This window comes from Sardina pilchardus, chromosome 6 (genome assembly GCF_963854185.1).
Source record: "Sardina pilchardus chromosome 6, fSarPil1.1, whole genome shotgun sequence".
NCBI lineage: Eukaryota > Metazoa > Chordata > Actinopteri > Clupeiformes > Clupeidae > Sardina > Sardina pilchardus.
In genome coordinates, this window is record NC_084999.1 from 12,193,239 (window position 1) to 12,211,078 (window position 17,840).

General features: G+C 42.6%; 1 protein-coding gene across 2 annotated transcripts; it reads right to left on the reverse strand.

Moving 5' to 3' along the window:
• Positions 1 to 1,551: 1,551 nt before the first annotated feature.
• On the reverse strand, positions 1,552 to 14,992 carry calb1 (calbindin 1). Of its 2 annotated transcripts, none has more exons than XM_062538476.1 (11): positions 14,778 to 14,992; positions 14,298 to 14,374; positions 9,228 to 9,302; positions 7,478 to 7,558; positions 7,217 to 7,273; positions 5,931 to 6,008; positions 5,240 to 5,295; positions 5,086 to 5,125; positions 4,928 to 4,981; positions 3,179 to 3,250; positions 1,552 to 2,581 (listed from the first exon to the last, which is right to left on the reverse strand). In XM_062538476.1, exons 1-11 carry the CDS (start codon positions 14,854 to 14,856, stop codon positions 2,468 to 2,470), a joined length of 783 nt encoding a protein of 260 aa, XP_062394460.1. In that variant the 5' UTR covers positions 14,857 to 14,992; the 3' UTR covers positions 1,552 to 2,467. The 2 variants fall into 2 exon arrangements, with proteins under 2 accessions (XP_062394460.1, XP_062394459.1); XM_062538475.1 differs by having other exon boundaries at positions 4,928 to 5,008.
• Between the last annotated feature and the right edge of the window lie 2,848 nt (positions 14,993 to 17,840).

The following is a 17,840-nucleotide window of genomic DNA, read 5'->3' on the forward strand; positions in this document are numbered from 1 at the left end:
TGTCAAATGACGATTTTATATTCCTCTTTTTAGGCAACTTTAGCATGGTATCAAATACATTTTCTCCTCACTGTACCTCCTATCTTGAAACAGAATAAACCTTTTCTGTGGCAATATAGCATTCTAGTCCCTTTTTTTAATTCAGGAATAAGTTTTAAAAATTATTATTATATAAATTAAAATATTTCTCTAATGTATTTTGTGATGATCAAGGCATGCCTCAGACACTGATTTCTAGTTTTCTAGTGACGGGCCAGAATCCATTCTTACAGAAATATGTAAAGTGTTCTGTGCATGACCCGTTACAGTACCTCAGTGTGTGACCTCACTCCTGCATTTTAACCCTCTTCCTTCCAGATCCATAAGTAGTCTTTTCTTCATCCTCGTCCTCTTTGTCCTTTCGGCCCACTGCTCTCTCATCACCCCCCCCCCCCCCCCCCCTCAGGCTGTTCCACCGCATCGCCTTGCTCCACTTCAGCCTGTCTGTTTTCATTTCCATCCATCACCTTTGAGCAGGGCCCACTTGATGGTGCGTGATCACTTGTCCCACTGACGTGCTGCCTCTTGTCGAGGGTGGAGGAGGAAGAAGATGGGGACGTATGCTTTTGACCTCTACACAAAGCCGCCTGACTTATATTGGTATTGGTTCAGTGACCTATCTGTATTGCACTCACTGGGCCAGTTGTGCTGCGTCTTTGTGTGTTGAATATGGCACACCCCCTTCACAAGTGCTGTTTGCATCAGTGCAGTAACAACCACACAGAGAGCTGTAGACTAACTGGCAGGCCAATGCAGCCGCCTTGACTGGTGCTGCCTCTTTGTGTGTTGAATACGGCGTGCCCCCTGGCCTTCACAAGTGCTGTGTGCGTGTGCGTGATAACCACACAGAGAGCTGTAGGCTGACAGGATAATGCAGCCGCCTTGACTTTAATGCTGTCATTTTTCTTTTTTTGTGTGTGTTTTAGGTGAGATTTCTTGCACAGGTTGTCAGGATTAGTGTTCATCCTCCACAATCATTTAGAGGGTGATGTCTGTAAGACTTGTGTTCTCTTGTCTGATGCAGCATTCACACCCATTCTCTCTCTCTCGCTCTCTCTCATACATACACACATACTCCTTGCTCGCTCTCTCTCTCATACACACACACACACACACACACTGAGAGAGCTAATTCCATGCAGCACACACCGCCCTGGAGAGTCCCAGATAAGGCAGGGCTGTTGCCTTAAAACTTTAGGGTCCACAGCTGCTCAATTATATGATAAAGATCGTGGGGCTCTCTCCGCCCGCACTGCATTGACAGCACTTCGTCTGGCAAGAGACCAGCTCCATTCTCAACCTCAGGACAAGATCTGTTTGTCTGCCACTGGCAAAGTAGCAGTAAACCGACATCCACAGTTTCGAAATTGGTTTATTTGAACTCGAGTGGTGTTTTCGTAATGCCTTGTTTTGTGCCATCAATCAAAGCCGTGTGAGATCTGTGGTGATCCTCTGTAGATATGGTGAGGAATGTGACAAGTCACCCCAAAACAAGTAACACAAGCCAGGGTGTTCAGAGAAGGCATTTAATTTAGTTGTGGACTTGTAAGGTCGAACGGAGACAGAAACACACAACTATACACCACTGTTTGTTTTTTTTTTTTTCTCTAGGTAGTGTGTCCTTTTCGTTTAATGACCTCTTACACAGTGTGTCAGGTGTTTAGCATAGAGGAGCATGTCATTCTTTACAGTGCAAAAGAGTTTGATCTGACATGGTTTAGCCAACAGGGCAAAGGGGACGGAGGGGATAAATGCGTGTCATAGACGTGTGCTTATACTGTAGTTTTCACCAGTACCTTAATCGACTTTTTAAACAGCAGCAACCAATACGCACTGCAAAAGAAACATAATTATCTTCTCTTAAAGAATTCCAGCTGATTTAGTTCTTGACAGGTTCGTTCAACAGAGCTCATTCCCTAAAATACGCGTTATTGCTTTGGCTACAGTAGGAACGTTATCATTGTTATACTGTAATCGTTATCGTTGTTCTGCTTGGTAGTTGGTTTGTTGCAGGCAAGTTCAGCAGGGTGCCCTGATCCCATGTTGTGGAGTTTACAGGGTGGTAAATGCAGGGTGTAGGTCCTTGATTAATGTATCAATCTTATCATTACAAAAGCTGTACAAACAGTATAGAAACGACAGGTTGAAAAGTTTTGCTACCGGTCTTTGATCAGATGCCTCTCTACGTACAGTACACTTTGCGTCAGTAAAATTTACATCAGTTTTCCTGAAAAATAAAAGACAACAAAAATAAATAAACACCTTAGAGCTGTAGCTACCGTCACACACGTCACGAGTGAACGGAGAGGGGGGGGCGGGGCAGCGGGGGGCCTGGAACGGAGAGGGTAGGATGGGGGGTCTGCAGATGAGAGGGGGGGCTTGCTCCGGACAGGTATGGTTGGGGGTAGGGGGGGCAGGGGACTCTGCCTCAGACCTCTTCAGCGCACAGGACAAGTGCCAGCTCCTCTCTGTACAGCTTGCCGCCGTCGGATAGGGCCATGATGGCTGTCTTGTACGTGGGGATTTTGCTAACTTCCAGCACCTGTCAGACAGAGAAGACATTTTTTTTTCTTGTTGTTATTCCCTGTGCCGCCACAGCTGTTATATTGCTTTTTCAAATGGACACTTGGGGTGAGGTGAGAATGTTTTGGATCTTCAGTTACAACTATATGCAGCATGATAACATCAACATCCATGCATTTGTCAACAATGCATGGATGTTTGAATGAATCTGTGTTTGTAACTGACATCCACTGTTCTGTAATTGGTTTGCTTCTTCCCTTTACATACATTTAACATACTCTTTTTGTTTCGTTGTAGTGTTGTGTTGTAAAGATGGCCTTCACAAGCATGTAGAATTTGGTACTCAAAAGGCTTACGTAAAACCTGTCCTGAGATCTGATCTGAGGCCAGATATACTGTGTCTGAGTGTGTTTGAGTGAGTGATGGGGGTGGGGTGGGGGAGAGATTAAATGACTGACTGATGTTCACATGTCTCTTCCAGAGATTTTCTACCCACTCAACTCGGACTGCACGGCATCTTTGGGATGATTCAGTGCCATTTGTTTGCTCAGGAGTTGATATGGATTAAAAGAAGGCAAGTTATTTCCCTGTTTAGGGGGTAGGGGTCCACACTTACCCTTTTATTTTTTTCACACAGGTCTTTTAGCAAGGCATCAAGCTCATTTTCATCCATGTAGCCATTTCTGTCCTGGAAACAGCAGAATTCAAAGGGTAAGGAGTTAGTACTGACAGACAATCTGATGTTCTCCTCTAATTTGCTCTCAACTGATCTCTAACGCTTGAGCACAGCCGTTTGGCAAAACTCAACTGGACATTGATGTTTGTTTACTCACAGTAACTTTATACTCGGCCCCTTGTAGTCTTACTTTGGTTGCCTCAGTCAGACCCTTGGGGTATCACACGCTGTGTGCTAGCCTTTTCTGAGTCTCCATTTCTGAAGCCAATTTAGATTATTGCCACTCACTGCTCAGTGAGTGCATCTGTGAAAACATTTGCTAGTGCATCTGAAGAAAATTGGAAACGCCTACCAGCCTGAGGATTTTGTTTACTTGCTAAGTTTTTCCTCAAGTCTTTTTTGCTTGTGATATCTTTTGTAAGCTTTGCATAAACAACCTAGTCAGTGCAGAGAACAACATACTTTACTCAGTGATGCAAAACCCAAAAGCTTGAGAGATGGAGGGACGATTGTGACTGAGCCACCAGTATGCTAACAGCACAGATGTGTGCCACACAAACAGGAAACCAGATGATATTCTATTTCATAATGGTTTCCCCTTGATCTCCTGTTGGAAATGGGAAATTCTATATGGGTTTTGACAAGGCAGAGAGGCCATGACGATTAGCTCTGCACGCAGAGTCAAAGCAATGACATGCTGAATTTCAGGGCTCTCATGTGTAACGCAAGTAGCCAATCAAACCACAGATGCATCCTGCCAGCGTTATATATGTCGGCAGATCACAATGCAAAATGATCACAAAATGTCCAGATGAGCTCTACAGTTCATTGGGGACTTAGACTATGAGGTCTATAGATCATCACACAAACAGCACACAGTCAGAGGAGATCAAAGTCATTTGCAGCTATCTCAGCCTGGAACCATTCAAACAAATTAGGAACTCACAAGATGCATGAAATCAGAATGTGACAAAGGCAACTCAGTACACTCAGTGGAAGCCAAAACAAAAACAATGGCCATAAAAAAATTAAAAAACAACACCGGAAAAAAAAAACCCCAACCACAAAAGAAAACCAGATGCATGTTAAACGAGGCACTGGGCAGTCGCCCATTTCCATCCCTCCCTGCGCTGCACTCTAGCTGAGCTAATGAGCATATCGCCCCATCTCTCGCCAAATTGCCTCTCTGCATATCCGGCCAGAGACACCCTGGACTATGTGGGACTGCTCACGCCAGGGTCACGTTCGTGTGACCCAAACCCTTGTCTGTTTGCACGCATCAGAGGCCGTTGTCATTAAGAGGCGAAAGAAATTGCCCTCAGTCAGAGACACGCCGATATATTACAGCCAAGCCGCAACCCCACAAGCTCCAGTACAGCCGCAGTAATATCTCGATTGATGGTCGATCTCCCCTCTGCATACCAATGAGGGTCTCCTGAGCGTTTGGTAAATAGAGGCGCTGAGGGGACAATCACCTCACATATCTCTTAAGGTTCACTGCCTGGTCTATGGCTTTTGAGAGAGGCTACAATCGATAGGGATTCAAAATGTATTGGTAGGTGCCGGTCTGTGGCTTCTGAGAGAGGCTACAATCGATAGGGATTCAAAATGTATTGGTAGGTGCTGCGAAAGGCAAGAGAGCTGTTTCTTCGTGTCTTAATAGGTCTGGAAAAGAAGAATGGGCATTACCTTGTCGTATAACTCGAAAATCTTGTTGAACTCTTTTCTGTCCATCTTCACATTCTGTGGGGACGAAAGAGAAATCAAAATCTTCAGCAGGCTGAACAGTCAAGGTCATTTCTTGTTGGTGTATTGACAAAAGTGTTTATTTCGGCCACTTCAATTACCTGAAACTTGAGTAAGAAGTTCTCTTGATCTGGCAGCAGTCTGTTGCACAATGAGAGAAACACCTTGAGGATGTATCTGCATTTAAATACTGGTGGAGCCTAAGCTCTCACATATGGATGCAGTTACTGAAATAGGTCAAAATGACAGACTAACCTTGCCATTTCAGCGAGACATAACTTCCCGTCGTTGTTGGAGTCAAATATTTTCAGCTAAAATAGAAACATAGTAAAAACAGTATCTCTCAAACCTGGTAATGCAAATATGGTCATACAAACAAATGATCAAAATGATCCTTCGTTTTTAAAATATACTCAGCACATATGTCACAGGCCTGTAGTGTGGGTTGTGTGATAAGTCAACTTTTAAGTTATATTTAACCGCTGTAAAATTACGGAGACAGGCACTCTTTTTTTCTTTGTCGTCAAATCCTAATTTTGGAGTATACTGACAAGTCAGCCATAACGGCTTGGCTGAGGACCTTGTTGCTGCACAGCCTGTAACTATATTTTCAATCCTCAGAGCTGTCTGTTGTAATCATTTCACCCCACCACCGTGTCTTGAATGCACAAGGAAAGCACACGCGAGTGAGGGGCCTCTGCCCTGCTTCTGTCCAGCCCCTGCAGGAGCAGTGATGGAAAAGGGCTTTTTGTTGGCCTGCCTGCCTGTCTTGTCTGCCTTTAGGTAGCTCTGATGAGAGACTGGCCGTTAAAGTGATTTCAAAGACCCGTCACGTCGAAGAGTTGTAGCAGCTCTGAGACAGATGGACGGAGGATTGAGGGGAATTGATCGGGCCCTGTCAGTGGATATAAAGAGTGACCTGGGGGAGCTGAGCCGCGTGCCTTACCGTGGTTATTGTGTACTCGTCCAGTTTCTTCTCATCATATGGCTTCTTAGCTCTCTGAAGCAGATCTTTTAAAAAGTTCTGCAGAGAAAAGAACACATACACACAGACACAGACACAGACACACACACACACACAGACACACACACACAGACACACACACACACACACACACACACACACACACACACACACACACACACACACACACACATTGTTACTGAAGAGAAGATGTTGGGATCTGTGATGAGGCTCATGCAGGGGTCATATCACTCATTTGAGTGTAGTAGCAGTCAAAAGGGAAGACTTATCAAAATTGTTTCTGCAATCAAATCAAAACATCATCATTTGCATCTTCATTCATTACCAGCTGCTAACATTCAGTGGTCCTACTGGTAAAAGTGATCCTGAGATTATTCAGAAACTCTTTTAGCAATTTTGAGTGTGACACTGAAGCAACTCTGACCGTGACTACAAACAATTGTGACCATGACCACATTCTTGATAAAGCAACTGCAGCAAATCATGTCTCCTGCCATTTAATGGTTGTTTGGTCGACTCGCTGGTGACCTTTTTAAACCAGCTGCAGGCCCATCAGTGCAATCCCTCATGCAAGGAGACGGAGCCCGGTTGTGACAGATTGCCTTCATTATCAAATCACTGAGTGAAGATCTGACAGCTGTTCAAAAAGCTTCATTTTGGGTCGTTAATTTAAATTGCCGGCGTTATTTTTAGTCTCCTTACTCGGCGTTTCCTTTGGCCCCTGTGAGGCATGCATATGTCTGTCATTGTGCTGGAGCAACTGCTCTGCCTTCCGGGCGACATTAACTACCTGCTGCACTTAGAGTTCGGCGAAAAACGAACAAAATCATAATTTCCAAACCAGCTGTTATACTGAATCCTTTACAGCAGTGAGATGGAGTTGGTCCAGCCCCATGAACATCATCGTTAAGCCGTCTTCCTTGGCTAGCCCCTGAATTACCCATGGGGCTTTGCACTCAAACCTTAATTTCTTTCCTCTGGCTCCAAAGCCAGTTCAGAAAGGTTACAAGTGACACACCTAGCATAGGAGTGTGACAGCAAGAGAAAGGTTTGCGTTTATATTTTGCACTCATAAATGACTATTCAAGCTATTCAACGCTTCAAGAGAAAATGTAAATTTGCTCCACAGTATAATAGACCGGCGGACTCCAAAAGACTCTGAGAACCACTCGCTGGTGATGATGAGTCATCTAAAAGCCACCAGGTTTTTGCTCGTCCAGGCGAGTTGTGGAACAAATCTAGCCCACCTTGAGTTCATCAGCCTCGATATAGCCACTGTGGTCAGCATCGTAATTTCTCCAGGCCTGCGGGTCACACAATGGACATCATGTTACAATTTGTGGTGAGCTGCATCCCCCACATAATATTGTGTGTAATCATCAAGTTTATGTCCAGTCCAACACAATAATATGATTCATTTCCTCAGTTAACTGCCAACACAACAGGCCAAATATCCAACACCTTCACACACACAAAAATAGAGCATTTATAGGTCAAGAAGAAAATACCTGCATAAATTCTGTACAGGATCTCAACTGCTGCCGGAAAAATAGTAAAAAGTTCTCCTCTGTTGGCAATATTTGAACTAGCTGTGACAAAGATGGGGGGAAAAGCAATATAACAATTACATGGGATAGAATAATCATGTTGGATCACAAATTGTCCATGAAATACTTGCAATTTTGTGCCCCCTTTTGCAAATTCCTGCAAAGACATGGGTTATTATTACTTTTTGCTATGTATTTTTTCTCCTGATCCTCTACCGTAAACAAAACAATTTGTCATAACAACGTAGGCTACAGAGTAATTTCCTCTGCTGTTACACTGAAAGAATTTAGAGGCAGCCATCGTGAGACATGCAATTACTGGGAGTTAATGTACCAGCATTCTATTCCCTCCAGTCATCAACATCTTGTAAATAATTTTATTATTTCCCACATGCATGGGCTGGTCTACTGTCCGTCCTCAATGGCCAGTAAATTCGGGACAAATCACTTTTTCAGTTGTCCACTCATTTCTCTTTTGCACAGGAAATCATTTACTAGATTTGAAAAGATTATATGATTTTGCTTAGGTTAATTAAAAGTTCTACTTTAGGTTTGTAGATACATCATACATACACACACGCTAACAAGTACTGTATATTCATCATTACTTAAATCCACTGTATTTGAGATGGATGCACCCTCCTTTTCCAAAATGCAACCATTAATGAATACTTTTATGTCACTTAAAAACTTTTCTCAAACCCATCTCAGCTAAATAATAATAATAATAATAATAATAAAGCATGCTTGTCATTTGACATGTCAGGCAATGTTTTAACCGGATTGGATATAAAAATGTCCTCTCTGAGATGCCAGATCTCTAAGGTTCTGAGATGACTTGCTTGCCCTGCCTCATCCGACAGCTGCAGTAATTGATTTTTCAACCCAAAGGCGTTCAATCAGCAGGCCCGGAGCACCGTCAGAGTGAGATGTAAGCCAGTTTCTCCAGCATCAGGATTAAAAAACCCAGCCAGCTCTGAACAGCTATTATCATATTCATGTTATGGATCGCCTGTGGAGGTAGGTCTAATCTGTGATTATGTGGCGCCTTTTTCTTGCTGATGTTTTTGAATGTGGGAAATGTTAAGAACAGCACCCCAAGTGAGTTGTGGTGATGACTCAGAGAAAGATTACACTTGTTTTCACAGACTGTGGAAAGCCATTTGTCACTTAAGAACCATTTTTTTCATCTGACAGTGTACACATTTTTGTCTTGCTGCAAAATTGTTACTGCACTTCTCGTAACCATTTCCCATAAAACAAATGTCATAAATGCTGTCTCTTACTAATTGTTACAATTTGTTAATGCAATTTAAATGGCGGGAATTTGGGACCATTGGGACCAACTTATAGCCCTCTCTCTCTGTCAGAAAAGTGATGGAAGAGGTTTTGTGGTCCTATTTAAAGGCATGTCATGAAAACAATGCTGTAAAACTCACTCCAAAAGTAAAAAAAAAAAAACGTCCATCTCTATATTGGATTTACCAATCCTGTCATAGGATGCAAAATGGAAGAATCAGTCATCAAAAAAAGTGTGCAGTGAGCAAGAAAGAAAAGTGAAAGTAAAGAAATAGGGATGGGCTAGAGTCTGCTTGGCATGACTGTGAATGGCACGGATGACTATGCCTTTTCAAAGATATTCAGTCCACATCCACAACTGACGTCAGGCTGGCAAGAGTTTGTGTATGAAGCGTAAATGCAAAACACTTACATCAACAATGCCTATCTTCCCATCGGTGTTCTTCTCATACTCCTCCACAAAAGCCTTCATCTGGTCTGTTAGTTCCTGTGTGAGGAGAAGCGCAGAGGAGAGACAAAGCCTCAAAGCAGAGCCATTCTCTGGGCTTATCAGCCAATTGCGGCAGTCTGTTGTGAAAGTTGTCTGAAAGGCATTCTTTGGCTCGTTGGCCACCTGAGAGTTTACTGCTATTTATCGGACGCTTCTCTCTCAATTACAGCCACGGGGAAACTCTGAGATTACAGACGAGTGGACGATGAAGGTGAGAAACTCTTCATCCGCACCACTGAAATAAGCCTTAATTGAAATGCCAGCTGTTTGAATATGAAACTATTATTTGATTCGAATTAAAAACCTGTGTGTTTTCTGTAATCATCTACACAACATTGCTCATTACAAATACAAAGTTGGCAGAGCATGAGAGAGTTGTGCAACTAGCCTTCTATCGTAGAGATAGAGACTGTAATTGTGACACTTTCCTCATGTTATCGTGTCTGCTTTTGGGAAATGCAGCCCTTGCAGAGGTCTGAATGATGACCAATCCGTCCCTATCACCACTAAACATGTAGCCTACAGAAGGCAACCGGTGATTCTGCATGCGTAACAGGGCTGTCAAGTGGCAGGTGATGTAAAGCGGATCTGTGACGCTGCAGTAAAGCGCTGTGACAGTCTGACGGTTCATGCAGTGTCACATGTGGAAATACTACACACTGCACTAATGCTGCCACTCAGCATGTCAGGAGTGCTCGGATACATCACCGTATGACCCAGAGATGGGAACCTATACAGACATGCCATGTGCAGACATGTTGCTGATTAAGAAGTTGTCACTGTTGTCACACAGTACAGAGGAGAAGATTATTGCCACTCCCTGTGTAGTTCTGGACAGGTGTATATCCAGCTTAGAGAAGCTTACTTTGATTTTTTGAGAACCGCAGAATGGACAATATGAACCAAACCTTGACAGTCATGTCAGACTAAATGAGTTGAATTTCTCTCTCAACCCTAAATTTGACAGAAACGTTTTATGGAAACCATTAAGACTTTCACCTTAAGTCCTCTTGCATCAAGCCTAATCATTTTAATGTCTTTCATCTTTTCCATTGTCTGGTAGTACAGTTAGTTACTGTTGTGTGTAATGTACCATATAATGTATATTTAATGTACGGTCCCCATACAGTTGTGTAAAACGAGATCACGTGAGTCTGTGTATGCTGAGTCACTGTGGTGCCGATGCTGAGTCACTGTGGGGCCGACCCAGAGGCTGATTAATGTTCGCATCAGAAGCAGCCTCACAGCTGTTCTGCGCCTCCTGGCCCGTCTTCCAGCGGCTGGGCTGGGGGCTGGCTCATGAAAGACTCCATTATGCCAGACTGCATTTTTCACCCGTTTCCACAATCCAGGAAACAGTTTGCAATGACAAAGTAAAGGTTTTTTTAAATATATAAACACAAGCTGTGACAAGGACACCATCAGTTACTGGTAAAATGTGTATTCCGTGAAACCCAATCCTTCAACTGCAAGGATCCAGAAGCCCTGCCGATGAAGTCGCTTGTTTGCAAAAGTTCAATTCAATTATTTCTTAATTATAACAGTACAGTGCCTTATACGCAGGCTTTGGACCATCCATTCATTCACACCCTTCCATCTAAAATCAGCTCAAGGCTGAACACCTGTTTATTTTGCTTTAGATAAACAAATGCACACATTAACATAATGTACACAGGCAGATTGTGCTTAGGTCATGACATTCCACAATGCAAATGTTTGCGCTGGAGTTTGACACCTGACTGGCTGAGTGAAGAGGACTAAGCTGCATGTGTCCGGCACACACTGAGAGACAAAGACAAGAGCAGTACTGTTTACATTACATCTGAATGCTTTGGGATCAACTGTACTGTACTGTACTGTACATATTCAAGTGGCTATTAAACTGGAAGCATTTCAGGAAGCTGTAGATTTAAGCAATAAGCCCCGAGAGGCCGTGGTTTATAGGTGTGAGGTTATCATGATATTTACAACGGCATCGAACGTGATTCAGCCAATCACAATCAAGGACCGGAACTATCCGTTTTAGAAAAAGCATGTACTTAATGTTGATTTAGAAAAAAAATGTTTTACGATGACGTAACATCTGAGCCTAAGGTTTGGAACAAACCCTCTGTGTGTTAATTCTGCCGGCAACCAAGCCCATCCCTATAAGCTGATGGATAGCCTTGCCTCCAAAACTCTCAAGATCCCCATGTTCAGAGGTAGCATGAACGCAAAGCTTATGAACAAGCTTTGCAGAGCTTGGGTGAACAACTGTGAAATAGCCTGGGGCCTTAGCTATAGAATCCTTTATCCTTTCTTTACCTGAAATCCAATGATCAGTATATCTTAGTTCTACCCTGAATTATCTGTCTAGTTGCCCAGCTTATTTTCTTTGTATGAAATAGATTATTATGTTATTGTGTTAACCTCCAAAGGAAGATTCATTTTTTTTGGTGAACAGATACTAAATATTTTGCCAAAGTCCATACCACTGGTTTAACTGCACTATATGTGCCTATTTTGCCTATTAACTGCTTTTGTGTGACATGTTTTATGAGATGTGGTTATTGTGTTCACGAAGTGCAATGTTCACTGCACTGTTGAATTTAATTTAATTAGTATCTGCTAAAAGGTTTGCTAACCAGACGCCTTTGAACAAATTTACAACCTTTGAAATGAGTTCTTAGAGAATAGCTGAAAGGCATGTGACCAATATCTTGGGGAGGCACTGAATTGTTCGGAGAGGAATGAAATGAGGCTTTTGCCCTAAATGGGGCTCTTGATTGATGAGCAAAACGACACTTCTGTATGAGACACAAAGCTGTTTGAGCTACTGTGACATAGATGTTACATCATCCTAAAACAACATTCTGTATCAACGGCTGTGACTTGCTTACAGTAATAAGTGTTATAGGCCTACTACAGTATACACAGAATGTGAACATCCCTCTTGGAATGTCCAGCAAGTGACCTCGTGATTTTGTGAAAGCTTTGTGAAATGACCAAAGGCCATCTGAACACTGGCTCACCCCACCCGTTACGTGCTCCCAACATCATGTCCATCTTTCCTGAATAGATCAATAAAAGCAATATGAATGGCTAAGAACAGCTGTTGACTCATAAACAACAATGTCTATAGCCTATAGCCTCACAAATGAGATACTGAAATGTCATGAATCTTTTGATTTGCACATAAACATGGGGTATCAAAATGGCCTCGTCTCACTGTGCTGGGACTGAAGGGCCATAAAGGTCCTGGGGTTAAAGGGACACCAGCCCTGAATGTGAAGGTCTGACCTCTACATCTCCTCATTCTGCCTCGTGGGTAGTTATCAACACAGATGTGTGTCATATCACTCACTCTGGGGGCATTAGGTAGTACAGGAGAGTGAGTTTCATTCAGCAAGTTATCTGCATTACATCTTTAAATTGTCAACTTTATTAACTGACATTGATCCCATTTGAGTCTATGGGAACCGCAGGCAAATGTTCGTCCCTGTGATGTTTTAAATAGTTAAGCAGTATTAGGCCTACAATATGTTTGCCTTCCCTTATGTTTATGAAGGATGTGAACACAAGAAGGCTTCCTCCTCGAAGCTGATTGGTATAGCCTACCTGACCACTAAGAGTTAAACTGGCATTCACATCAAGATTGATGTTCATCTGGTTTAGCCCATCATAGGAGTAGTAGGGACATTTGTATTGAATACTAAAGCAGCAGTGGCCATTAATCAGTGGCTACACCCGTTTTCTCCAATTAAATCTCAATATGTTTTCTCCCCATCAGGTTAATTAGGGGGCCTTTTTTCATCTTTGTCTGGCAGATGTGCTATTAGTCTCCATTTGTGCTGTTTATAGATTACAGCGTTACTGCCAAACTTCAGAAAACCTTGTTAATTGCTTTCGCACAAAGCACCCAACGAGTATTTAACCTTTGGCAAATACAAAATGGCAATGGTCTTTTTAGCATCTGTTCTGCGAGACAGACAGCAACGATGTGAACTGGACACCGGCCTCTAGAATGCCAGAGAGATGGAGAGAAATGTGTGCAGCCTCCGAATTATAAAATGGCAAAGGATGAAAGTATCGTCCTCCCTGACCTATCTCCCATTTCTCTATCGATATGCAGGCGGGAGTTTCGATGTGCAGTAGGAGATGAATGATGTTTTAAAGGGCATTGCAAGATTTTTTTGTATGCACGCAGTTTTGTATTAATTATATCATTAATCAATCATGATGTCCACGCAATGCAAATTAATCCTGGCTTGGTTTCAGATGATCGATTTTTAGATGCATTTTCCATTCGCCGTCAATTGTCACATCTGTTATGTAATGATATGAATGAAGATAGAAATTATTGCAAATGACTGTCATTCATACATCAAACAACTGTAAGCTAGAAGACCACAATAATCGTGAAGAGCTGGTCCTTGATGGACCATCATTCATCATTAGCCAAAAAACTAGTAGCCTAAATTCCATCAAATAAATGCGCATATGAAATCACTGACCTGATAATGCGCAATTCTCTCCCCCAGCAGTGACCATATGTTGAAGTGTAAACCTCTTGTAAAGCACGGTTCACAGTCTGCAGGATGCGTTTACTCGCAAGATAATCTGACCTTCAACCACCACTGAGTTGAGATATGAACATATCTATCATATTCCAGGTAATCACATCCTGATCATGCATAAGTAGCTCATAGTCTTTGACAAACTTCCTTAGAAAGTCTGTCGTTTCGTTGTTCAAGTAGCCTACAAACCATACTTTCTGAATGAAATGGTAGCCTACTATACAATTTGCATTTCTCTGCACATACGCACAGAACATGCCATTACGCACGGTCATACAAATAGTTCAGAATTAATCAAAGACGGACAGTCGGGTCATTAAAAGGCATTTACACAGACCACAAGTGACAAAACGGCAGCAGTTTTGCTATATCTACGTAGATTACGCTAAATACAATCAAGGAGAACACTTGAAGCCAACGGGATGCTTTTACTTACCAGCCCCGCTTGTTTCCGGGCTTGCTGAAGTTCTTTAATAAAGTTCTGCAACTCCTTTCCTTCGATATATCCATTACCTGCAAAGACGTAAATCGCCAAATTAATCACAGGAGGCAATAATAATTTCTTTTTAGATTAAATTTAGACAGGTGGGCTGTGGTAAATTCATTTAGCCTGGGTCATTTTCAGGAACATCAATCAATCCATTACTGGTCCGGATGCTCACTACATCGTTTGCCCGCGTCTTTCGCTGCTCACTCTGTGATTTCCTCAAGAGTCACTGTTTGTAGGATTTGACATCTATTGCCGAGTGAATGTTAACAAAAATGATAAATAATTTAGCAGCTGCTTTACAAACTTTAGGATCGGTCTGAATCGGGTGGAATAACATGTTCCCTCATCAGGTGTTAGCCCCACAGCATTTTCACACAGTCATCTCCACTTTTGAGAAACTCCAAAACAACATGGGACAAAAATTACCGTCGTTGTCATAATGATGAAAGATATCCAGGAACTGTGAAGCGGAGATCTCAACTCCCTGCAGGTATGCGTTTGCCATGTTAGCAACGTGCGTACTGACAGGCAAGTAGTCGCTAGAAGCTGCACTTGATGATGTTCTGTTGTGACTGAGCCGCTTTGATCTGTCGGTCTCTGTATTTAACCGTGCACTATCGGTCTGATCTCCCAGCACCGCCCTTCCCTAGTGTAAGGAAGCGGAGCCAAGAGCGCAGCTCACCTCCGTCGCCTTGTGCCGCAGGTAGCGCAGGCTCACGTAAATACGCGCTGGGGTGCACAGGGACGTGACAGGCATTTGAATGAGCTCACTGTCTCAAGGGACCAAATTTAGTCAACATAGACAAGAAAACAAAATTTTACTTGCGACATTTTCTTTCTCTATCCATATTTTTGAAAACCTAAACAGGACCATGTCTTGACATTCAGTGTGACCTAAAGAATGGGGTATTCAGGGTAGGGTTGTACTGAAACTGCCAACTCATCCAGAGACATTTGCTACTGTCAGAGCTAAACTATAAGATATTAATTCAGTGTGAGCCATTCAATCAATCATATCATTCAAGTGTGTTCAAGCACGGTAAAATCTCTCTCACTGTCACACACACACACACACACACACACACACACAGAGGATTCAGTGTGTATCGTTCAATCAATCAATCATATGAAATTCAAGCAGTATAAGAAATCTCTCACTTTCTCTGTCTCACACACACACACACACACACACACACACACTGTGTGTGTGCATGTGTGCGTGCGTGCGTGCATGCGTGCATGTGTGTGCGTGTGTGTGTGTGTGTGTGTGTGTGTGTGTATTTTTCCTTCATGAGAACAACACTGACAGCAAGGTTATTAAGCTATATGTTATGTGATTTTTCTCCAGATTTTTTAAATGTTTTTTTTTTCTTAAATGCCTTTGGTCATCATGCCCAATACAGTACCACAGTAAAGCTCCCATGTAGCACCCCCCCCCCCCCCCCCCCCACTCCCTCTCTCCCCGACTCTCTCTCCACTCACACTCACAGCCTCACCACTGAAGATTTGTGGCCCTCGGGAGCTTCTCAGAGCTAAAACTCATAAGTGGATTAAAAAATCTTGGAATGTAAAAGGGAAACTTTGTCAAACTTTCAAGGGTGGACCAAATGAGAAGGTTAAAAGCTAATCAGTCGAACCCTCTGGTGGTTGTTTTTCAGGTCCCTGAGATGGAAGTGTGTTAGACCTGCACAGAGTCGGTCATATTTAGGGTTTCTGAAACACACACTTGGGTACATTTACCATTATGTGTCCCATTGGATCCCCTTCACTTGAATCTCTGAAAGCTGTGTGATAATGATGGTAATTGTTCCATCCTGTCAACCTGCACATCACAGTCCTTAGAGGATAAAATAAGTGTGCGGATAAATTTAAAAGAATCGGAAGGCTACTCAATAAACTTAATTTTGGTTCCTGTGCAGACACATAAATCAATACTGTAGAGTCACCACTCTCCTTTTCAGGTAAATTTATGCAGAAGATGGTTTATCTCTTTCACATTTATCCCAGAGGAATCTCTGTGACTGGACTCTGGAAGAGAAAAAAAATACAATGAATATATTCTCTGCCAATGAGTTGGAGTCCAAAAGTATTAGGAAAAAGTATGCTGCGCTATAAGTACAAAACCGTGATATTCTGCGGTGACTGTAGGGACAAGACCGTGAGGATCCTCACAACATTGCTGAGAGTACGAAGAATATTCTGTAATTAAGCTGGTGGACATAACCGTTTAGCCACGAGAATGGATCACCTTAGGGATGACAGTAAGGTTGGACTGGGCTCGCTGGCCTCGCAATTCCACAAATCTTTATAATGTAGCCTACTCTTGTGCTGGAGGCACAAGGTTTGGTCAGGGGCATCAATAACAGTCTTCCTCCAGAATTACACTGGAGATGGATTTAGTCAGCTTGTCATATGAGGTCTTGTAGGGAAAACTGAGCTTGCAAGATTTAGGCTGGCAGTGGCAGTGTATAGGCACTTGACATATCACACCCCAGAGGAGACATAAAATCTTTTTCTCCGAGAATAGCATTCAATGCCCCTCCATGTTCCGGTTTCAACAAATGTGTCCTGCTAATGACTATTAAAAACAAATTCATTTTAAACAGCTATGCTAATCTTCTCAGAGTGTGTATAGCAGTTACTTCAGCATCACTTAGCATCACATATTATGTTACTTCCTCTATGTCACCTTGTGAACTCCTGCGCAAAGTCGAAAGCTTTCAGACAAATTTCGGATGTAGATTAGACAGAATAGGTTTTGCTGTGAAAACAGTAGCAATGCCTTGTAAGGGTATATTCCCTTCATCTAACAAATATGGATCATGTTCACAGTGTTTTGTGGTTCCTACATAGCAAGTAGCGCTAATCACACTGGATCCAATACCTGGATCTTACCTTTATTGTAAAATTAGCTTTTCTGCAAAAAGAGTGAAAGAAAGAAAAAGAAAATATATCTGCAAAAAGAGTGAGAGAAAGAAAGAAAGAAAGAAAGAAAATATATCAGAGGTAGAGTGTTTCTCTTGTTGCTGACCCTGCCTAGAGCATAGCTTTTCTCTTTCCTCTGCTGTCTATCAGCTTGAGAAATGAAGATTTGACTCAAGCCTGTCTTGGGAGATGTGTCTTGGCCTAATCACCTCTTCTGTAAGGCTGTCAGGGAGACGAGCCTACTGGCAGTAGAGCCATCAAGCAATCAGACGTTGCACGAAGGGAAGGTTTCATACAAGAGGCTCCACGAATCACTCAATGGGGCCTATCATGGCAGCACGCAGGTAACCCATTACGGATGGGGCTCATGAGTAATAGAGTGACAAGAACTCTGCTTCAGGCTTCAACAAAGAGAAAAGTGCTGAATGTCTAAAGGAAAGACTACTCTAATCAGTCTTGAGTTCAACCAATCCCAGTTTCACTTCCACTGTCCACTGTCATGCGAGACATTAAGATAGGTTCACTGTGTGAATTTAGATGTATGTTGATAAATAAGCTGTTTAT

Coding starts and splice junctions, on each gene's coding strand:
- calb1 (XM_062538475.1), bottom strand. CDS start 14,856: ATGGCAAACGCATACCTGCAGGGAGTTGAGATCTCCGCTTCACAGTTC. Junction 14,375..14,777: donor TCATCATTATGACAACGACG/GTAATTTTTGTC, acceptor ACGTCTTTGCAG/GTAATGGATATATCGAAGGA. Junction 5,126..5,239: donor TGTCTCGCTGAAATGGCAAG/GTTAGTCTGTCA, acceptor ATTGTGCAACAG/ACTGCTGCCAGATCAAGAGA.